The following is a 24,807-nucleotide window of genomic DNA, read 5'->3' on the forward strand; positions in this document are numbered from 1 at the left end:
AGACCTCAGTCCTACGTCTAAGCTACAGGATATATTATTATAATGCGCAGAGCCTATTGGGAATATAGGAACTACACGACAGGGCGCCCAACGTTTGGTAAGTCGATAATTTAAGGCTAGATACTAGAGTAACTCAGTCGGGCTTTTCACACAGACCCCTCTTTCCCGTAAAAACTTCAATAGACATCTGGAGTGGGTGAAAGAGCATAATATCCGCCAAAACTTAGTAGGGCGAGAATCCTATGTATTCGTTTTTGGTTTATTCAACGTTGAAGGATACAGTGTTCCAAAATATTCTGCACCTAGTCTTTGTTTCCTTGAAACTTGTTCTGCAAAGTTTCATTAAAAAATGTCGGAGAGTGACAACGAAAAGGAGAGGGCTAGAATAGCAGCTCAAACAGTCTTAGATGACATAGCTGTTCAACAAAATGACCCGGATGCTATAATCATCCCTGCAAATATAAGGAAAACCATAACTATAAAACTTATAGAAAATGGGGTATCATCGAGAGGTGGTAAAGTTATATTTGTGATAGAGGCACATGAATATTGGCAGACAGAGGTATTCTATTCATGGATTACTTTTCCACAAGCAAATCCAGTAACACGGGAGTTCCACTACTACAAAGCAGAGGAACCTCCAGCGGAATATGTTCTTTTCGAGGACGTTGAAATTACGCTAACTTTCCAAGAGCATCAGCTCTGGTTTAATGACGCACTAAAACATCAAAATCACATTACCAGGCTCGGTCCACTAGGTAGACCATGAGCTACATGGCCGGTTCTAGGCAGCTATACACCACATCCTGACATTTAAGAAATGTCAGATAGAGAACTTTTAGCTCAGCTAAAACAATTAATAAAAATACATAGACAATTGGTTCAATATGTCATGAGGACTTTAACAGTTCAACCAGCGAAAACAATTCCGCAACACACCCCATACCAGGGAAACACAAACAAAATTACACCACGGACTATACAGTCAGTCATGGGCAAGTTACGCGACAAAAGGGAACAAATTCCGTTTTGGCTAGCACAAAAAATTACTCAAATAGAGGCAGTATTCCCCGATAGTACACCTCATGAAAAACACAGAATTCTGACAATCTGTTTACCAATGGGGATTGCACCGCATGTGGAGGACTGTGACACTTGGAGTACAGTCTTTGCTTCAATCTACACAAAAACTCATGGTGTACCGTCCATGGCGGTAATACCAAACGTTCTGAGACAAATTCAGAATGAATATGGCCCAGAACTAGCCTTAAATGTAGGTATGAAATTACTGAAAGATTTCAAACAGGTCTCAGCTATATTATTAGCTATCATTAGAGGTGAAGCAGCATCCGTGGAAATCCGCCAGAAGTTAAAAGAAACAGATATAGCAGACCAACCTTATGAGCTTGCCAGAATAATTAAAAAATCATATGAAGAATTAGGTAGAGATAGTTTGGGTGGAAAACCATTGAAGCCCCAACTTACTGAAAATCCTGAAAACACATTTATTAAGAATAATGTCACTACTCCAAAAAAAGAAGTGGGAGAGCAATAAACAAACTCTTCCTAGAGAAAAATATTCTCAACCCAGATGAAGAGCTCCCCAACAGAGAGAAAAGGGAGCCCTCTGAAAAGAGATATAATCATAGGAATAGGGATAATTTGAAAAAACCTGATAGATATCCAGATAATGATACACGTCCCTCTCGATCTTTTCAGACTTCCTCGCAGAAATCGGAAAGAAGAGGACGGTCAGAACACAAGGAAGAACGCGTCAAGTCCAAAGACAGGAACCCGTTCACCAAAGTAAAAAAGCTCAGTTTTCCAAAAAGAAGGTAGCAAGCATAAAAGTCAGACATGCTGAGGATCTTGAGGACAAAACTCAAGAACGGGGAGTGGGCTCAGACAATGCTAGACAGCGCAGCAGAAGTAACCATAGTTCGCAAGATCCTGAAGAATCATCTGGAGACAGTGGACTTGAATGAATGCATTCAGGTTGAAACTGCAGACACCAGGGTTAGTATACCCCATACGTTATATGAAATAACACTCCGGATGGAGGGGGACATAACTAGAAAAATAAGAGCACTCTTCTGGAAGAAGCTCTCTAAGGGCTATGACATTCTTCTAGCTGAACAAGACTTGCCACCTGAATTTGTCAGGGAGTGCCCATATGGCGAAGAGATAATTATTTAGAGATAGATTGACGTGTGCACAGCTATTTTGATGTGAGTCTCAAAGAAAATTGCTACGTTAAAGTAGGTGCTCCTGAGGTGTCGTCTCCTACCCTCGAGACAATTACGTTATATCATTGGTAGTGCAATCAATTGGGAATTGATGGCATTCCTTAGGGCACACTAGTGTACGGGGTAATTATCCTCCGTATTTCTTTGATGAAAAGTTCACTCTCATAAGTCTAGAAGAAAGTGTTTATTTGTTTTTAGTACTTTTGATGCATGTTGCTTCACATGAGTCAATAAAGTTTTTCCATTTTCAACATATGTATTCTCCTGCTCCAATGCATTTCGGGTCAATACCCTTCATCTGGGAGCATCTACAAAAAACGACATGTATAAACTGATGTAGAATCTGTTGTGTATTAGTCAAAGTGATACATATTATGCTTCAGGTGTGTGAAGGTTAATGGTATAGGGTGAGTCAGTGAGTGTGATGGCGCGTAACTGGTGGTAGAGGCGTGTTAGTTAAATAAACTAAAGTGATTATCTAAAAGTGGTTGGGTTATGTTGAAACTGAATCATGCAGGCTAACGGAAAATTAATGGTGCCCTATGTGAGTTACTTAGTATGAACTACCAGAGTTTCAATTAAAAAATAAACGTAAAAATAAAGAGGTGGGGAGTCCGAGTATTAATATCATATGTTGCATGGTTAACAAAGTAGTCGAAATGGCTTTCTAAGTTAAAGTGCTGTGATAAAGGTCAATACCGCAACCGTTTTTGAAAGTACAAGCGAGGAATGATCTCTCGATTACTTACTCGGTGCTGCATGTGCGGTGGTTTAAAGGCTGCTAGTCCGTACGGTGAAAGAACAGGATTGTGTAGGTCGGCGTTTCAACCTACAGATCATTCCTCGCTTGCACTTTCAAAAATGCAAAGCAATGGAACTCGTGCCTCTTGAGACCCAAATATCTGTTCGATCAGAAACACCAGTCTACAATGATGTAGCACCTGAATACACTAACAAGACAAAGGAGAAATCAGGTCCAGCGATTTCAACAAACCCCGATGCCATTCAAACAATTGATAGAACTGCATCTGGATATTTCATCAACTTTGATAACTTGTCTGAGGATCCAAGTGAACCCGAAGATACAACAACAAGGAAATCCCTCAAAGAAAAAACAACAGAACTTTTTAATGAACTTGAAAAAATATATCTGGTTTCACCAAGGACTGAATTTTGGATTGTTTTCGGTGCATTTTTCCTCCTGCTCTGGCTAATATTGGTTTTAAGCCTGGGGCAAATGACATATGGAAAATACAGTACAATGGACACAGCAAGTCAGAAAATCAACTTGGTCCTAAAACCGCACAAATCATCACATGTTGGAAAAAGAGAAGTTCCACGCTCCTCCAGTTCAGAAAGAAACTGAAGACGTGGTTATTCAACCAGTAAACCCAGATACCAATCTGCTGATCAGGGATACACAGCATTGCATACCAGCGCCGAGACGCCTACGGGTATTTGCACGCGCTCTATAAATATCATTAAATAAATAAATAAATAAATAAATCAGTAAACATCACAGCCATCCCTATACCAGGAGGTATAGTATGGGATAGAACTGATTATGATATCTATGGCCCGGTAGAGATGCTGAGGATTCCACATCAGTTCAAGGTTTCTGTGAATGACTTTGTAACACCCAGCACATTCTCTGATGATTCAGACTTTGAGACAATTAATAATAGGATGTCAGATTTAGAAATGTCAGCGAAATATACTGAACATGACTATAAGGGTTATCAGACTATGAACAAATGTATTGTTTTAACCATTTTGGTCATCACTATTTGCACATATCTGCAAGCCCAAGAAATGTTTTTATGTATAATCAATGGGAACATTGTCCAACACCACAGAAAGACAGGATTGAAAGCAATGTTGACCAATACCAAACAAACTTATTCTGCAAACTTTTATGCTAAGTTGTCCACATTGGGTTACGACTTCTGGAAAGACAACATCGAGACAAAAACGGTCTGGGGCATAAAAGAATGGCAGGTGCAAGGTCTGGAAGCTTTATTCAGAGCCTGCATCATACCTGAACAATTAATGTTTTTAAATGACACTGTGCAACAAACCTCTTGTCTTGGCATAGCGAAAATTAAAGATTTAAATAAACCTTCTATACCAAAGCCCATACCTGAAAATAACTAGGCCTGGGCATAGTGGGCGTAGTGGGACTTCGCGGAGCTACGTGAAGTGGGCGAGAAACTACGCCCACCTCTGCACCGCAGGCCTCCCTCCCTCCCGCCCTCCCTAAATACTTTAATTTAAATGTTAGAAAGAATTAAAAGGCACTTACCTTGCCCGCCGCTGCCCGCCGCGTCTCCGGGGCTCCCTCTCTTCATCGCCGCCGTCTTGGAAACTAATGCGCATGCGCGGCTGCCCGCGCATGCGCATTAGTACCCAAGACGGCAGCGATGAAGAGAGGGAGCCCCGGGGACGCGGCGGGCAGCGGCGGGCAAGGTAAGTGTCTTTTAATTCTTTCTAACATTTAAATTAAAGTATTTAGGGAGGGCGGGAGGGAGGCGGGTGGCGGCCAGCTACGCACCGTCTGCGGAGCGTGCGTAGTGCCGAATTCTACGCCTGCTACGCAAAATGCGTAGAAGCCGGCACTACGCACACTCCGTGCACGGAGCGTAGCTGCCCGCCCACCCTTAAAAATAACAAAACGACAGAAAGGAAGATAGACGTACAATATGTTTTCAAATTAAACAGAACTAGTCCGAATTGGAAAAAATGGTTAATCTGGCCTACAGACACCAATAACTGTGAAGATAGTTTCCTGAACAAAACACAGGGTTTAATTCTTAACAGGCCAGATCCAAGATACTCCTAGAGACAACATCCAGGGATAGTAACAACATATAGTGTAGGGAAACTATACCTTGAATGACTGAACACTTCTACACTTCCAGAAATTAAACTACACTTGACTTTACATAAAGAAAGCAATGATTGCGAGATTTCTTAATGGGACCTCGCAAACCACGGTAAAAACGTTTTATATACGCCGGTATATATGCTGCGTACAACGAAGCTTGGAAAATAACACAATTAGAAACTGCAGAAAGAATACGAGAAATTGATCGGATTAACTTGGAGAAAGCTCTCTCAGTAGTGGACAATGGGTTAACTACTCTGTCCTCCAGAATATATTCATTGGACAGCATTGTATCCTCTGCAATTGACATAATGGAACAAGACTTGCTAATGTTACAACATGACCAGTCTCAATTACGTTCTAAAATGCAGCTAGGCTGGACATTGCAAAATCTGCGTTCAGGCTACGTGCCATGAAGGCTTATCAACACAACGTCATTGTTTACTGGGTTTAACCTCACAGATAAACAAATCTCTTTGGCACAAAGAGGAGCAGACTATACGGTGCTGAGCATTGAAAAACTGGAAAGATTACCATTGACAGTTTCTGAGAAACCTGTAATAGAATGGATAATTCATGGCACCATCATGATTCCAGTGACGATTTTTCAGTTTCAGTATTGTCTACAGCATATACCAGAAGGCCTGTATGAAAGGTTGGGTAAAGAGTATGTTAAGTCAACATGTACTTTACCATATACACACAATTGTTGGAATAAGGGGAAAAAAGTATTCCTTAGTGGGGAAGAATTGCAAAAATTCACTAAGTGGTACACTTCTGTGCCAGGGTATTAATTTACACGGAGCCTGCGATGGTTCTGCGAATAACCTTTCATGCCACCTGCACGGTACTCCCTCCACACTGATAGAACCCGTTTTCAGGCAGCTATCTAATGGTAGTTACGTTATATTAAATGATTACAGCTGCTGTGGAATGGTGCCAGGAAAAATTTATCTGGTTAGTGTGTCGTCCATGGTCACTTGTTGTATGCAAGTATTGTATCCAACTCGTAAGTCAGACAGTCAGACGGCTATATGGCCTTCACTGAATATCTCTTCTATACAAATTGATACTTTAAGCAGACTAAAGTCTATTCTTTTGCAAAAATCGGTGCCACTGACATCATCAAAAGAAACGTACGATCTGCAAGTTGCAAGGACATCTGCAGAGAAACATGCATTTTTATCAACAAACTGCCCTGTACATTTCACAGAAATGTTAAGTCAAATCTTAAACATGTCTGATACCAGTGGCATCGCACATGTATTTAAGATGATTTTTTCGAGACTGTTAGCACCATTTGAAGCAGTCCTCGGCATTTTTCCAAATTTCGTACACTCTTTGGTCAGCGGCCTGCCTCTTATCTTGGGACTCGTAGCAGGAATACTATTTTTATTTCTTCTGCTCCGATATGGCAAGTCCAGTAACCGGCGATACCCAGAACTTCATGGAACATACGGTCGGTGCCCAGAGGTATCGTGAGAGGATAACACAAATTCTCGGCTTGGCTCGTTTAAGAGATCTGAATACGACATGGCTTCTATCGTTCAGACCAATCTGGCAAGATTGCATCTTACCTGTTCTACGATGCCTGCTTTGCAGAGAGGAATGCGTGTTAGATATTTGTCTTACACTTCCATCAGTCCTGCCATCGGATGCGACGCCTTGCTAGGTCCTGTAACGGCTCATGCATTGTGTTGCCCCCAACGGCTACAGAGCCTGATGACGGCATTCATTGAGATCTCACCAGTAAGTCTAACTGTGAGGGTAAGGTACGAGAAACACCAGGCACACAGATACCATCTGATATGACCATTGCTAACGTGGCAACAAGCGCTGACGGCAAAGCTTCTCATCTATGCACATTTTATCTGCTGGATCAAGTAGTTCCACTTTCACCTACTGTGGTAGATGATTTCTTTGCCAGCCTAGACGACTTGATGTTTTCTCCTGACACCGAGAATAACTTTTGAGTTGTGCACACAGTGTTCTCTGAACTCTGAAATGTGGCATTCATTTTTTCAAAACAATGACTTCTAACATTTGGAACTCTATTTTCACAACAAAGTTGTATTTTTTCTCTCTTTCCAAAAACATTGAATTCTGATAGATACATCTCCCAGTGGATTCCTCACCTTGTGAATATCCCCTGCGCAGCAGGCAATTGGAAACTTTTGTAGCTCTCCACGCCGGCGAGGTCATGGACGACGTCACAGAGGGTACGACTCCGCTCGTGACCCCGCTGACGTCACTGGATCCATAATAGGGCCTCGTCGGTGTGATGACGTCAGTTCCCTTTTTTCGCGTCGTCGACGCCAACGGTTTCTTGGGATTCTCTGTAGTTACATTGTTATTGTAGTTGTTCTTGTCTGTTCTTCTCGTTTCCATTCGAAGATGTCTGTGAGAAAATCTGGTTTCAAGCACTGCAGGGAGTGCGGTAAGCAGATGTTCATCACTGACCCATACGAGGATTGCGTATGGTGCTTATCTTCCGATCACGACGTCGATGGATGTGCATGTTGCAGGAAGATGACCTCTAAGGCATTAAAGGAAAGGGAGGCAAAATTATTTATTTCCAAGATGAAGAATAAGAAGGCGAATAAAAGAAGATCGAGGTCGAGATCTCGTTCCGAATCCAGATCGGGTTCGAAGTTGGCATCGGGACATTCGAAGTCAAAGAAACATAAGAGAAAGAAGCACTCTTCGAGGCATCACTCTGATAAGGAACCGGCGCCGAAGACATCTTCTCCTCGACGTCACAGAGGTGAGGTCGATCCTTCTCATTCAAATCTAGTCTCGCCAGAGAAGGAAGTGTCTCCTGAAGTCGAAGTCTCTCGATCACTGACACCGGCTCCTTCAGATTCGGTCCATTCTTCGGATCCGGGTGAAGCCGAGCCAGAGCAAAAAGAACAGGAACAGACTGAAGAGGTTCCTTTGTTGGCGTCGACGGCCCGACTCCAGGTACACCGGCTTCAGAGCCGGCGCCGGGAAATTATCCTCCTTTCCCGGCTCCAGGTCAAGACCCATCACACTATCTTACCGCTATGTATGGTGTCTTCGCAAGGGCCATGTACCCCTCTGGTGCGCCTGCGGGCCCCATGGGTCATTTTTCCTACAATTTGGGTGTTCCTCAGGCATATGCCCAAGCTCCATTTATGCCCTTTCTTCCAGCGACGCCGTCCTGGAATTTTCCGGCGCCCGTTCATCCTCGTTCGGCGCAAGCGACACAGTCGGATCCGCGTTCGACGCCGGTCCCGAATCCGATGGAGTCGGTTGTGGATCCATCGACTCCAGTCCCGAGGATCCGCTCCAGGAGGGAAGCCCAAAGAGTTGTGGAAGAGGGTCGCTATCGGAAAGGAGATGGAGGAAGGTGAACTTCCTGATTCTGAGGACTATTTTGCAGAATTAAAAGATGCAAGTGTCCTTGATGTTTCCCCTGAATGGGATTTTTCTCCTGTTCCAGATGCTCCTTCAAAGGAGGTAGCCCCTTATCACACAGTTGTGAGGAAATCTGCTGAGTTATTGGACATTAATCTTCCTTCCACCGAGTTTAAGTCCAATCTATTGACTGAAGTGTTGCATTCTCCATCCTCTGTGACTGAGCCTTTGTTACCGTTTAATGAGGCAATTCTGGAGCCAGTGTTGGAGGTTTGGAAGAAGCCTTTGTCTGCACCTGCAGTCTCCAGTACTGTGGCACGGAGATATAGGGTAGCACCGGAGGATCCAGAATTTTTGTCAGTTCACCCTTCGCCTGAGAGCCTTGTAGTTCAGGCAGCTTGCTCGAAGAGGTCTTCAGGAGCTTTCCCTCAGGTTCCATCTGACAAGGAGTGAAAACGGATTGACCAGTCTGCTAAGAAGGTGTTTTCATTTGCAATCATGGCACTGAAATCATCAAATGCAACTTGTTTGATGGGAAGGTATATCCATGCCCTGATGGATTCCTCTAAACAGTTGCTGCCAAAACTGTCTGATGAAGACAGGAAGAACTTTCAGGAGGTTTTGGATGATACCCAGGCTGCTGCGCGCCAGGTCATTCAAAGTGGCCTGGATACGGCTGACTTGGTGGCTAGACTTATGGGCTCTGCAGTGGCTACGAGAAGGGGAGCCAGGTTGAAGTCTTCAGACTTATCTCAGGATGTGCAGGCTACTTTGTTGAACTTAAAAAAAAAAAAAAAAAAAAAGGCAGGGTACCTTCTCTTTTTCTTTATACTTTGTTGAACTTACCATTTAATGGTACGGGTCTGTTTGGTAAGAAGGCTGATGCCGCACTTGAAAGATTTAAAGATAGTAATGCCACAGCAAAATCACTTGGCTAGCAGACCCAATCCAGAGGTTCCTTTAGAAGATACAGAGGATTTGGGAAGTTATCCTTTCGTTCACAAGGGCAGCCTCTTCAGCAGCAGCAGCAGCAGCAGCAGCAGCAGCAACAAAATACGCTGTATAAATCTTATAGAGGAAGAAACAGAGGCCGTCAACGAGGTCGTCAACCCTCCTCCTCCTCTTCCTCTACCTCTCCTCCTATCGCCGCAGCAAAGCAGCCCTAGCTTCCCCATTCCCAGTCATGTTGGTCCTGTGGGGGGTCGGCTTACCCATTTTCTGCGGGATAGGGAATTGGTCACTACAGACCAATGGGTTCTCAATCTTGCGGCAAATTGGTACGCTCTTCCCTTCAGGGAAATCCCTCCAAATTACCCTCCTTGTCAAGGGGCTTGCTCAGAGGAACATCTCCATCTCCTACAGGAGGAAGTTGTAACCTTGTTAAAGAAAGGTGTGATAGAGGTTGTTCCAGAGCAGGAAAGGGGGTCAGGGATGCTACTCCCGGTATTTCCTGATTCCCAAGAAGGATGGCAGGCTTCGCCCAATCCTGGATCTCAGAATCTTGATTCTTTATCTGAAACAAGAGAAGTTCAAGATGCTTACCCTTGCGCAGGTTCTTCAGGTGCTGCTGGAAGAAGTCTGGATGGTGTCGCTCGACTTACAGGATGCATATTTTCATATCCCGATCCTGGAGTCGCACAGGAAGTATCTCCGTTTCATGGTGGGGTCGCAACATTATCAGTTTGCGGTCCTTCCGTTTGGAATTACTACTGCACCTCGAGTTTTTACCAAGGTGATGGCAGTTGTGGCAGCCCATCTCAGGAGGGCGGGGATTCCTGTTTTCCCCTATCTGGACGACTGGCTGATCAAAGCAGAGTCTCCAGAGAAGGTGCTCCATCATCTGCAAGAGACAACTCAGTTGTTGTACAGGTTGGGTTTTTCGATAAATGTACCCAAGTCTCATCTGGTGCCCTCACAGCACAACCTGTTTGTAGGGGCAGTACTGGACACTGCTGTTTTTCGAGCATTCCATCCACCTCAAAAGATTCTCGACATTCAGGAAATGATTCCTTTGTTTTACAATGGAGCGGTCATTCAAGTCCTGAAGGTCCTTCGCCTGCTTGGTCTGTTTGCTTCCTGCATTCTGCTGGTCAACCATGCATGCTGGCACATGAGGGCCCTCCAGTGGTGCCTCCGCAGGCAGTGGTATCTGCACAACGGAGATCTCAGGGAGTCTGTGAGGATCTTCATAGAAACTGTAGCGGATCTGACTTGGTGGAGCGTGGAGGGCAATCAGTCTCAAGGAAAGCCCTTTCATCTGCCTCCGTCGGTTGCCACAGTGATAACGGATGCCTCCACTCTAGGGTGGGGTGCTCATTTGGGGGATCTGGAGATCAAGGGTCTTTGGTCTCCAGAAGAAATGTTGCTTCACATCAACCTTCTGGAATTGAGGGCGATTCGTTTGGCACTCAAGGCTTTCCTCCCTTCCCTTCGCGGTCAGTCAGTTCAGGTCCTGACGGACAACACGACCGCGATGTGATTTGTCAACAAGCAGGGAGGAGTGGGGTCGCATCTTCTTCGCAGAGAAGCTCTGCGTCTCTGGTCCTGGGTTACGGACCATCAGATTTGTCTGATGGCAAATCATCTGGCCGGAGTTCTGAACGTTCACGCAGACAGTCTCAGTCGGCAGTTCTCAGCCGACCACGAGTGGAGGCGTCACCCAGAGGTGGTTCGTCACGTCTTCCGGACCTGGGGAACTCCTCAGGTGGACCTGTTTGCCACTCGCGAGAATGCTCACTGCCTGTCATTCTGCAGTCTCCAGTATCCGTTGCAGGGAGCTTTGGGGGACACGTTTCAGTTGCGTTGGGGCTCACAACTCCTTTCCGCGTTTCCTCCCATACCCTTGATCCCTCAGGTTCTGAGGAAGATTCGCCAAGACCGGGCCCACGTTATATTGGTCACCCCGGATTGGCCAAGAAGGATGTGGTACACAGATCTTCTCCACCTCTCCTCGTGCCCGCCGCTCCGTCTCCCTCTCAGTGCAGATCTCCTCTCTCAGATAGGGGGCAGGTTCTACACCCCCACCTCCAGACCTTACACCTTCATGCCTGGAGATTGAACTGGGCAACCTGAATTCTTTTTCTCTCCCGCCTGATGTGGTGGATGTAATTATTTCGGCCAGGCGTCTTTCCACCAAGTCAATCTATTCCTATAGGTGGTCCAAAATGGGACTTGAATCTTGTCTTAACCTACTTGATGGGTTCACCCTTTGAACCCTTGCACAAGTGTCCCATGAGACTTCTGTGTTTTTCTGGTAGTAATTATCTCGGCAAGGAGGGTAAGTGAGCTTCAAGCTCTAAGTTCAAAACTCCCATTCCTGACTATTCATGCTGAGAGAATGGTACTTAGGATCAGGGCTGCTTTTCTGCCTAAGGTGGTAACTCCCTTCCATCTGGGGCAGTCCATTACCCTCCCTACCTTTTATCCTCCCCCTCACCCTTCCAAGGAGGAGGAGCGGCTTCACCGTCTAGACCCTAAGAGGGCGGTGAGTTTCTACCTCAATAGGACTAAATACTATTGTGTGGACGACCAGCTTTTTGTTGGATTTGCTGGCTGTAAGAAAGGAAAAGCAGTGCACAAGCACACGCTGTCGAGATGGATTATCCTGTGTATAAAGATCTGCTACGCCCTGGCTGGTAAGGAACCTCCAGAGGGTATAAGGGCTCATTCTACTAGAGCAAAGTCTTCAACATCTGCTTTGGCTAGAGATGTGCCTGTAGAGGATATTTGTAGAGCCACGACTTGGGCCTCCCTCCACACTTTCGCGAAGCATTATTGCTTGTATACCGAGGTGAGGAGGGACGGCCACTTTACGCGCTCTGTCCTACAGGATTTCTTGGTATAGCAGTGTGGACACCCTCCTCCGGGAGTGGGTACTGCTGCGGGACTCTATTCACAAGGTGAGGAATCCACTGGCAGATGTATCTATCAGAAGAACAAGTTACTTACCTTCGGTAACGCTTTTTCTGGTAGATACAGTATCTTCCTGTGGATTCCTCACTGACCCACCCGCCTCCACGTTGTCCACTCTTCTATACCTTCTAAGTGTATATTTGAATAGTTTTTTAATGAATGTATTTATATGTTCATACATATTGCATTGATTTCACACTGTGTGTGCTTTTTTGAATACTGTGTACTATGTATGCTAATACTGTTTATGTCGGTCCGTCCGTGTGCCTCGGGGGGAAAGGAAAAAAGGGCGGAACTGACCGACAAGGCCCTATTATGGATCTAGTGACGTCAGGGGGGTCGCGAGCGAAGTCGTACCCTCTGTGACGTTGTCCATGACCTCGCCGGCGTGGAGAGCTACAAAAGTTTCCGATTGGCTGCTGCGCAGTGGATATTCACAAGGTGAGGAATCCACAGGCAGATACTGTATCTACCAGAAAAAGCGTTACCAAAGGTAAGTAACTTGTTCTTTTGGCACAGACTAATCTGCTTAAAGTAGAACTATTCCTAGAGAACAAGTCATTTTTTGAAGACTGACTAAAAGAACTATTTGGCCTCGTCCCTATTAATAGAAAGATTGCTATGACATGTTATGTTATGAAATGATCTTGATTTTTTCTTCTGTATTTAAGAGACATTTTCATAAATGTAATCTCATGATTCTTTTTAAATTGCATATATTAGATTAAAAGACTGTATGCTTAGAATTTTTTCCCTTAAGTATATTGTGTAAAGTAGAAATGCTAAAAATGTTTTTTCTGCATACCCAGTTCAAATGCATTTTTTGTATTGGGGTGGGATTGTAAACACTAGCTTTAGATATGTTCAGTGCTTGCTAGATTAGCTTTATTTGAACTTCATATCTAAGGAGTGGGTGTTGTAAATGAATCTCGGACCCTAGTATAAATTTCCCGATTCATGCCCTTATATAGGTATACTTTATCATTTTTTTATATAGGCATAGGAATCATTACTATATTTGACCTAAACCATACATCCCAAATACGGCATGGATACTTCCACTAAGCTCCAAGAATTAACAACATTTTCTTGGAAAAACCCACCTTCAGCAGCTCGGGACTTCCCCTGGCTTGAATATTAAGTTTTCCTAGAACTCCCGGCGTTTTCCAAGAAATGAGCCTTTGAGTGACGTTATCAATTCCAAACATGCATCAAACTCGGCACCTTGAAAGTATAAATATGCCTTGATTTGCCTAAACAAACACATGGTGGTTTGGAGCAGATCGACTAGCTACTTGCCCGACGCCCTGCAGCAGCAAGTGCCGAAGGAAGCTGACCCTCCGCAGACGCACTGCGAGACTCTGTAATTTCTCCTGCTGAGAAATCCAGCTCCAGTTTTTCCAGGCTACCCTTGCGGGTATCTGGGAAATCGAGTCCCGAGAATGAGATACAAGACCTCCTTCATACTAGAACAAAGGTACGGAGCTGATTAGACCTCTTAGAGAATTATTGGAATCAGATTCCTGGCAGAGAACTCATAGACTTAAAACTCCTCCTCTTATACTCCCTCCCTCTTACCAGACTTACGTTAGGTACATCGGGGTAGGCTTATTTAGAAGCACCAGTTGAGTATTTTAGTCATCCTTTTATCACTGTATGTATTTTATGTATTTTATACATGTTATGCACTTTATGGCTTAGAAACCATATCATGCTTTTACAGTACTACTTTATAATACTGTTCGTATTATATGCATTGTACTTCATAGTAAGCTTTACTATTGTAGCAGTTAATTTTCAATGCTTGAGAAAGAAGACTGTTCAATAAATACTTTTTATTGAAAACACCCGTCTCTCTATTTCTCTTGCACTTCTGGTGAAACTAAGCATGCACGATTGACTGAGTGAAAAAGTTATCTATTGTTTCAGCGACTCTAGAGATTTGATTTCTTATTCTTGGGAAACAAAGTTGTCATGTTTTATGCGGTTGTCAGAAACTAATCCCTTCTTGTTTATTCGAGAAAGTTTCTAGTGACCTCCGGACTAGCTGGCACTCACAATTAAGTCTAATATAGCCGGTAGAGACCTAGTAGACCTCAGTCCTACGTCTAAGCTACAGGATATATTATTCTAATGTGCAGAGCCTATTGGGAATATAGGAACTACACTACAGTCTGGTCCCTCTTAACTAGTAGTGCGATCCAGTGAGTGCTAAAATTAAGTGTAGGCACCACCGGTATAAGGGACCAGTTGTCCTATATGAGCGTAGTTATGTTGCTCTGTTAAATAAAAGAACCCAGGGTCATAATTCCTCTGTAAATCATCCCAACCATGCTCTTGGAGTCTCTTACTGAGTTTCATTGATAATAAAGCTCGTACTGGCGGGGGAGAGAGGACGGCTCCCTGTAGTCACACTACATTAGTAGAGATAAAAAAGATGTTTATTAGGTAATTAAATTCATGATTTCAGGTCCCATGAGGGGATGTTGTGTTAGGCCCATAGTAAGTGGCCCAAATCTATGATTATTGAATTGTGAGCATGCCCAATTGATTTGTAGCCCTGGTCGATTGTTGTGTTTAACAAAGCCTTTGGCATATATTGGAGTACACCAGACAGTATGAGGGAAAAGTGTTATTAATTCTGAAAAGTTTTCCATCATTAGGATTTTCAGTCCCACCCAAGTCAGTGTGCCTAGGTCATTGCTACCAAAGTGCACAATCATGAGGTCAGGGGGTTCGGAATCAACAATACTTTTTAACAAAGGTAGCAATTGATGCCACTTCAACCCTCCCTGGCTACACCAAGTAATGTCCACATTAGGTAAACCCAAGTCCCTGTTAATACCACAGTAGGAGCAGCATCTCTAGCCCAAAAGACATACTGTGGCCCACAATCCACATTAACCATTTTGAATGGAAGCAGCATTAGCAGATAGGAGAAGTCTAGAGCTGAATGAGACAGTTCTCTGAAAGGCAGTTAAAATGAAGGTGTACTCCTGGTTTGAAAACATACTGGATTAGATGCTGTGAATATGAAGGTTAATACAATTAGGTATTGTCTTGAAAGCATAAGTAACTAGATCTATCATTGATGGAGGAAACATAAAAAAGTGTAATGCAGACTTGTATATAGTTTACATTCTGTACTGTAAAATGCACTTGCTGTAGCTCATTTCGTAACTATGATAGCCCTTTTAGAATGTGCAGCGAACTTCTGGCTTAGTGTTTCCAATGGTTTGCTATGGAGACAGTACTAAGAATGTATTGTGGGAAGGGTATTAAAGAGAAATTTGACGTTTTGCCAAAGACACACCACTCAGGGACGCCACCTCCTAGCAAACCACACAAAGAACCTCAGAGTAGTAATCAACCACAACTCACCACTACCGGTCAATGGAATACAGTGTTCATTACTGGTTGCACACACTGCTCAATAAGACCTTCAAATGGCTTCCCACCAATACTCACAGAACCATATCCCAAGCCCTCATCATCAGCAAGCTGAACTGTGGCAACACATTCTATGCTGGAATCAACACTCAACTGACCAGAAAACTCCATACCATACATGGCTCTCAATCCGCATACAAGCATACTTCACACTACTCACCCAAACAAAAAAACAATTACACACCATTGGGCCCCATGTACCTCATCAACTGCGTACACTTCTACAAACCTACCAGACCCCCAATAGGTAGCTAGACTCCTACTTGAACACACACCCCGATATACGATGAACCCTATAGAGCAGTCATGCCTTATTGTACCTCACTTCCAAAGCCAGGAACAACCTGCCCCTGCACATCAGAGCCTACTCCTCAGTTCTCGAATTCCGAAAAAAAAACTGAAGACCTAGCTCTTCGCCCAGGCTCAGCTTGAGAATTCCTGCTTCAGCACCAGGATGCCCTCCCTGGTGAGTTGTGTGCTATATAAATACACATAACATAACTAGAGTAGTAGTTAATTACACAAGAATTCAGATTTCTAAGTATCTCTGAGAAAACACAAGCGAGAAATGAAAAACATAAATTTATAATAAAAAACTATCTATTAAAAAGAGCTATTTCTCCTCTGCATATGACCTTCTAGACACAGAGAGAGAGTCTTTCTTTGAGAAAAAAGAGGAGTTCAGTGAATGTGGCAATAAAGATATTTTTGAACATTTATTTTGAAAGATGTACAACAAGTTATTCTGTCATGTGGACTCCAACGAGTGTACTGGGCTCTCATTTAATAGCATACTAGTTTCAGGAATGTATTATTGCCCTTAATTATTAATTACTTAGTATCAAAAATGTTTCCATAATACCCAGGGCATGCACTCCTTTGTGTGCTGGCTCCACATGGAGAGGCATTTCTCAAAACTTGAAAACATGTATAAGCAGAAGAGGCTGGTGAGGTATGGAAGGTGCACCTGGAATGCTTCTTGTCTCTGATGGAAAAGATTAGCTAAACTCATGAGTGAAGACAAAATGGACTACATGTCAAATGAAGCCACATGAGTCTTGTGAGACGTACAACTGGTGGTTACCATCTTGAATGCTTAGAGTATATGTTTCTCACGAATTAAGCAGTCTTTGCTAGGCAATCAAGAAACATAGTTACTACAGCTGGGACATTATGTATTTCAACCTTACAAAATTATCTGGAATTTGATGAATGGCTAAACCAAATTCAGCAAAGTATTCTAAGACAACATTCTAAGAAAACATTTACATTTAAAGATATTGACTTTGCACTTGAACACCTCGTAGGATTATGAATTCTTATATTTTACACTTTGTTTCTACCGAAGGAGTGAAAAGGATTCTCATCTTGCACAGACTTTGATAAACCTCTTAGAGGCACTAAGGCATGAGTCTACAACCTTTTCCATAATAGGAGCTACTAATGCTCATTGAAAATTAGACTGAGCTACTATTATTAGTGCAATAATAGGGACTGTGTCAGCCAAGATTAAGTTAGTGAGCACAATAAACAAGCTTCCCAGCAGTGATCACCTCGGCGTATCAGGCTCAGTTGTTAGCAATTATGTGAGCACCATCAGTCTCTTAAGAGCTACTCGCCGGAGAAGCCTGAACCAAGATTCTAAGGCATTGCTTTAAACAAGAAAGAAAGTCGTTGTTGGGTTCCAAGAGCAGGGGCGACTCTAGGCTCATGGTGGCCCTGGGCAGGAAGCGTAGCTAGGGGGCCCCGGAAGAGGGGGTCCGGGCAGGACGGAGCGCGGAGGCGAGAGAAGGGGGGGGGGGTCAGGGTGTTTGGAAGTGGAACAGAGCCGGAGGCTGCCAAATCCCTACCAGAGGCCGCCACGCAAATATGTATCGATCCTCAGAGGATTATTATATTAAGGATATATATTGGCGTGGTGGCCCCTGGGATTTGGTGGCCCTGTGCAGGTGCACAGTTTGCACATGCCTAAAGCCGCCCCTGCCAAGAGCAATATATGGTAGGCATGTTCTATCATGTTGGAGTTTATGAACTAGTCACATTGTAAATAAGCTGAGTCACAAAAGGCTATTTCTGAACATTAAAGGTAGTTATCTTTAGCAAGCAGTGCTGTATGGTGCAGAGTACAATTTACATATGCTACATTGATTTTAATTGTGTTTCCGCTCTAGGAAAAGACAGAGCTTCATTCACTCATGGAGAGTGATACATACAGTAATTGGCATAATGTATATCAGATATAAAGTAAGAGGTCAGGTGCTGGTACATCGTGAGACTTTCCAGGTTCTGTCATTTGTCCTAGTCTCTTTTTCCACCTCCGACCCTGGGTCTGCCTCTGACCATAATATTGGGGTTAATGGTCGGCAGTGGGCCTAAAAAAGTGTGGAAGCACACATCGCTCCCGTTGGATCTGGATTGCAATATTAGTTTACAGCGGTGCCTGCTATGGAGCCGTGGCTGTGGGTGGTACAAAAAAAGAAAATGTTGCTTACCTGGCTGCTGTCTCTCCTCCATTCTTCTTCCATCGATGATGCAGGAACAGGAAGCCCCCAGGCTCCCAGGCTCTCCTAGCCAATCACGATGCTACTGATAGTAGCATTGTGATTGGTCTGAGCACCGTAGTTTGGTACTTAGAGAAGGAGTGGGAGACTTGGCATGTTCTCCATTCAGGCTGGGTGGAGAACATGCAAATTCGGGCTGACGGTTTAGCCGGCCCAAGATGCTGGGCAACTCATAATGTGCACTTAAGTGCACATACCACGCTTCCGTCTGCTGGCTGACAGCCCAGCCCCGCCCCTCCCCACCCCACCCTTTAAACAAAACTGAGCCAGCACTGTGGTGCGACTCTCCTCCGACTTAGCAGAGGAGGAGCCGCTGTTAGTTTATCTTTGTTGTGCATATTGCCAAAATGCCTTGCTCTGGATAATTTTTGTTTACCATTGCTCCTTATTGCTCTAATATGCGTCATGATGATTTTCACAGGTAAAATGGTGCTTCCTATGTTTTGAGTCAAGGGCCTTCTAAGAAGTAGACAGTAAATTCAGACATGCATTTGATGTGTTTGTTGACCCTACATATAATCATCTTGTGTGGAATATGCCATACATTTGCCACATGCCTTAAAACCACATTGCTTACTTAGTCAATTTTTGTTTTTCTGCAAAGGCAGGTAACTCCTCAATAATGAAAAAGTTATTTTAGCCTACTGAATATTGTAAGTTAAAGATCCAATCTAATCACTGTGTCTGCTTTCAAAATGTACGATTGCTTTTTAGAATGAATCCTATCTTGGTTATTTGTGCACTATATTTTGTAATAAGTCACATATATGTGTTCGAATTAACTATTTTTGAGCATCTTATCAAAGAGTAGTTCTCATGTTTCAGTTCAGCTTTGTGGATTGCTTATTGTAATGAATGATCTAATTGTCCTATGGGGTTGAGCCTCTGAATCATTCTGCTCTGTTCATTAGTAAAGACCTTTTTAGAATGTACTACAATCTCTCCAAAGATGGAACAATTCGTCATAGAAGTTCTGTGTTGCCAAGTGTCCAACTAGGACCTTCACATTGAGGTCTAGATAATATACTTTCTTCCTGCTCTATTTTATGAATAATGTTGATTCCAGTCTATAAGTTTTCACTTTGAATGAACCCCAGAGCTTAAAGAATGAATCGTCTATGAATCTTAGCCATATTAAAATATGCTGAATGTGATTGTTATATCATTCCGCCATTGCACTTGCTCCTCACCAGCCGATAAAAGGTTGGCATAGCTAGGAGTAAAGCAGGTGCCCATCATCTGTTTGTATAGTTGCTCTTGGAAGAGAAATTTGTTATGTGTAAATAAAATGAATTTATAATATTATTTAACATAAAATATTTTTTATATTTATTTCCAAGTTAAATTAAATATTTCTTTTCCTATTCTTGACCATACAGAGATCACAGCTCCAATGGCATAGTCTCCCCAGGGAAATTGTGTGGAAAAATGTTAAAATGTATTTAATTCAAAAAGATTAAAAATATGTTTATGCTAAGTATTAATGCAAACTCATTTTATATTTACTTTAAATGCAGAATAAAATAAAACAAAAATGCTACAGCATTATTACATTCATGTTGGATTAAAACTTTAATTATTAGAAATATATTAAATAATTTTTTTCTGAAGTTTAAATTACGAAATAAATTCCTGCCTAAAGAGGAAAATATAATTTTAATGTGCATTAATAATAATTAAGTGGTGCATAGGATTAATTAAAATTTATATATTTTAAATAACATTTATTGTTGCATTCTTTTTTTAAAATTCATAATAGGCTATTAAAAGATGTTATAATTAAATAAAACATATGTGCCATGTGTATTTGTTATCATCAATTTATATATTAATGTTTGTAACAATTTTAAATATATTTTAATTTAACAATATTTCCAATGGGGTTTTATCTTAAGTTCCTACCTCCATTATTTTCTGTGGGAGGATGTTGCAAGTGGTTAACCAACTGCAATTCTGTATTTGCTACTTTTTTGTTGTTTTTGTAACTTACACTCAGAGTTTGTGAATACCAAAAAGTAGAAAACGTAGTCAAAAGTGTAAACTTCCTCAAAAGTGTAAGTTAGTCTTTTGAATCAGGTAAGCTTACACACGAGATTATTTCTCAAGGAAAACATCCGCCACCATGGCCTCAATAAGAAATGTCCCAATGTCAGAAACATTTAGTTTTATTTATACCATCTCTAGACACTACTGCCTAGAATTAAACTCCAGAGCAGATATCCAATACTTTGTGCAATCGATTTGGATAGACATACCATCTCTCTGCCTTTCCAAATTCTATCAGTAATCGATCTGCTATTTGCTGACTGTGAACTCTATTGGGTGCAAGTGTACTATTTTATTCGGTATTTTTAGCTATCAATACAAATCCTATGATGTAGAAGGAAAGAATACATACTTACAAAATATACCCCAAGTTCTTTATTCACAGAAGTCATAAAAAAGCACTTAACCCCACAGCAGTTGAATGACATTCTATTTGAGAATGTTTAGGGCCCTGCTTTCCCATGAAATATGGTGAGATGGACTCCCAGTGCAGGAAAGGAATGACAGCAAATCTGAGGGTATGTCTATTTTAAATTGCTGTCCAATTAATAAAAGCTATTCCTTACCGAGTCCATAATTTTAATCCCTGTATTGTATTTAGGGAATTGATTTATTGTTATCTTTTTTGTCTAATTTTGAAGAAATTCAGGTAATGTTGCCGGCAAAAATGCACATGATGACAATATAGTATTCCGTAGATAGAGATAGTATCTTTAGAATACTGCTGTGGGGTTCCATACAAGTAGGACTAATTAGTCTGTATGCCTCTGACAATTATTTTCATGAAACATAGAAAGATTACAAGTAAGTCACTTTTCCTTATCCTTCAAACAGCGTGGGCAATACTGAACTCTCTTTGGAATGTTATCAGTGTCATGTATTGTTTAAAGATGTTACATTCTAAATTACAGCTGTGGTTATTTAGAATTGTGCATGTTAGGCATTAGATGCAAATGATTATTCAGAAATGTAACAACTTTTTGAAGGTATAATAATCAGGCATGCTGCTGTAAAGCAGAACACTATTGACTGTAGTTTATTTATTAAAAAGCCATTAATCATAGATTCATTTGTGATAGGCTCCAGCTGACAACATTGAATCACTGAAGAGATTTAGAGACCACTGTGAACCCCTATTTCTTGTAGTTACTGTGAGTATATACATTTTTATCTTAGGTAGTGGTTCTTATTTCTATTTTACAAGTAATATTTTAAGAGAACTACAAAATATTGAAAAGCTGGCAACTCACTTTGATCTATATTACTGATACATAATTTAAGAATCAGCCAAACTTCTGCATCCAATCTTCTCAAGTCCCACATATAAATGACCAACCATTAGATGGTACTGGAGAAATGCAGACACAGGGGCTCATGACTACCTGAACAACTCAAGCTCTATTACCATCGCTTTCCTCTTCCTAAACACAGTCGTTAATATTTCAGTCTGAATCTATAGCTGGAGACAGTACAAGGAGGTGTCTCTTTAATTTCAGAGACTGTTAATCTTTCTCCATGGAATGAGATTTTCTGGATTGGCTGGAATGATTCTAGCCCCTGTCCTTCCTATGTCTGATTAGTTTGTTCCTATGCTCATTTACACTGTTTCATTATGGTGCAGATGACCCTGCCTCCACGGTTTGTTTGAATTTCATTCTGTTCTGCCAGGGCAGTGGGTAATCCTCTGGGTGGGGATAATTGTGCAGGCAAGGTGCATCCTTATCAACTGACCTCTCTTCTACCAGTCTGATGGGCTATTACAACAGTGGCAAGAAAATAGGAGTTCAGGAGAAGATTAAACACTCATCCCACTGTCAGCCTGAATGTTGCTTGATCCCGCTCTCAATGCTTGGTTAACCATTCCCACCACCTAGACCACAATTGCAGTCACCTGGAGGAGTTTTCCGCAAGTCACGTGAAACATAAGTCATGAAGAGCATCTGCAAGACTACCGAATTCAGGGCTGGAAAAGGTTGTCAGACTTGGGCTTCTTTTTTGTGTGTCAAACTGACACCAGGAGGTTCAGGAGAGGAGTGTAGACAAACCTCATAAACTGCCATTCCAAGATGGTGGTCTGTCCCTGTAATGCTATTCGAGAGTTCCAATCCATGATGGGGAAGTCTTATCCTGTGTTATTACTTCTTATTTAAATCAAACATAATGAGACTTTACCAATTGATGGCTTTGTCTAAATGTAATTATTCCCTTACTTTTCACGCCCTCTTCCTAATAAATGTATGCTTGAATTTTGCTTCTGGGAAGTGGAAATTCTTTGGAAATATTCTGGCATGGCTCTTTCCTCCACCGTCATGCCAGGGGGAATTTGAAGCCTTGCTAATAATATTTCATAGAGATATCTAGCCTCACATTCCCTACCTTGGAATTTCCCAGCCATCAGACTGGATCTGGAAAATTGTTGTGTGAGCAGTATCTCTGCATGTTGTTAGGTGGGGTTGATGAGCTCCGCACAGCATAATCGGCATTCTCTACATCGGAGGTGATGTCCGTGTCCCCTATGTATGTGCCACATCAGCGTGCTCATGTCAGTTTTTTTCTTTTGGTACCAGTTAGCTCTGACCTGGAGAAAGAGCTGCCCCTCTGTTGCTTTTTGACAGAATGTTTTTTAACATTTTTTTGAATTCTTTATGGCATATCCGTAAAAAAAAAACATTATCCAGTTTTGGCGCTTAACATTTTGATACACTGATGAAGAGGCTACTAAAGGTTCAGCAAGAGGTAGATATATTCTTTATATTCTTAATTTTCAGGGAAAATATAGTATTTAATTCCTGCATAAACAGAAACTTGTGTTCGACCCCATTAGACAATGCAGTGATTTCATGGCAAGCCATGTTGGTTTCTCAGTTGGCAGCTGTTTTCTCACCTCAGCTCCACAAGAGGTGATGACATGACAATACCACATTTTAACTTGAGCGTTTTCAATAAAAGGATTCATTGAACAGTCTTCTTTCTCATACAAAGGAAATGAACTGCTACAATCGTAATGCAGGTTGCAAAGTAAAGTGCATACAACCAGAATAGTATTATGAAATACTACTGTAAAAGCTTTGTAAGGTTTCTAATCCATAAAAATACATATATAAATAACAATGGCTAAAAGTACTCAACTGGTGCTTCTAAAATGTACCTAACCTAAGTCTAGTACACGGGAAGAAGTAAATGTGGTGTAGCATAGGTTTAGTTTCTTTGCCAAGAATCTATCCAAGATTTCTCTTAGGGTCTAATCAGCTCCGTACCTTGGTTTTAGAATGAAGGAGGTCTGGTATCTCTGTCTCGATTTCCCAACACCTCGCAAAGGGAGCTTGGAAACACCAGAACTGGATTCTCAGCGAGAGAAAGGACAGCTTCTTGAACAGTGCTTCAGCTGGAGGGTTGGCTTTCTTCAACACTTGCTGTAGCGAGCTGCGTCGGGCAAGTAGATAGTCGAACTGCTCCAAACCACTGTGTGTTTGCTAGAGCAAGTGAAGGCATATTTATGGGTATAAATATGCCATCACTTGCTCTAGCAAACACACGTTGGTTGAAGGTTGAAGGTGCCTAGTTTGACGTAAAGTCGGACATAATAACGTCATCAAAGAGCCTGAAGGGAATGGTAGTTCCTTGAAAACTTAATCATTTCTAGGACAAATCAATATTCAAGCAAGGGGATGTCCCTGACAGCTGAAGTTGAGTTTTCCAAGAAATCGTTGTGGCTTTTTGGAACAAGTGGATGTAGCCATGCCTGTATTTGGACTGCATGGGCTATGTCTAAATATGGGTATGCTTTCTATGCCTATATTAGGGCAATGTGAATTGTGCCTATATGAGGGCATGAATCTGGAAAATTTCACTTGGGTCCTAAAACGCCATACAACACCCGCTCCACTTTATTATGTTTGACATGACTACATTTCTAAGCATTTAAAACATATCTAAAGCATGATGTGTTAATAACCCCATCCAAAGTACATAAAAATGCATTTGAAATGGTTGTACATGAAAAATGAGCATTTGTGCTTTACGCATTTTAAAAGCAACCTTTTCATTGAAGCATATAGTACGACATTTGGAAATGCTATCCGAATGAATCATGAAAATACATTAATGAAATGGCCCTTAAATACAGAAGAAAAAGTCGAGACCATTCCATGGCAGAATAAGTAAATTGTTTTGGTTTTGGACAAGATCAAATATTGTCTCTTGGAAGCTTTCACAGAATTCTTGTTATCTATTAATAGTTCTACTTTAAGCAGATTACTTTGTGCCGAAACAAAAAAAAAAGAAATTTTGGAAAAAAAAGTCAAATCGTAGAAAAATAGAGTTCCAAAGT

The 24,807-nt window shown here is 42.0% G+C and overlaps 1 protein-coding gene across 1 annotated transcript in view; it reads left to right on the plus strand.

Annotated features, from left to right (window-relative positions):
• Window positions 1–24,807, plus strand: part of NME8 (NME/NM23 family member 8) — an 843,103-nt gene that overhangs the window by 85,321 nt on the left and 732,975 nt on the right. The window contains exon 4 of the mRNA XM_086967295.1: window positions 21,557–21,628. Within this exon, the coding sequence (XP_086823421.1) occupies window positions 21,557–21,628 (72 nt within the window). The remainder of the gene's footprint in view (window positions 1–21,556; window positions 21,629–24,807) is intronic.

Source organism: Lissotriton vulgaris, chromosome 4_1 (assembly GCF_964263255.1).
Source record: "Lissotriton vulgaris chromosome 4_1, aLisVul1.2, whole genome shotgun sequence".
NCBI lineage: Eukaryota > Metazoa > Chordata > Amphibia > Caudata > Salamandridae > Lissotriton > Lissotriton vulgaris.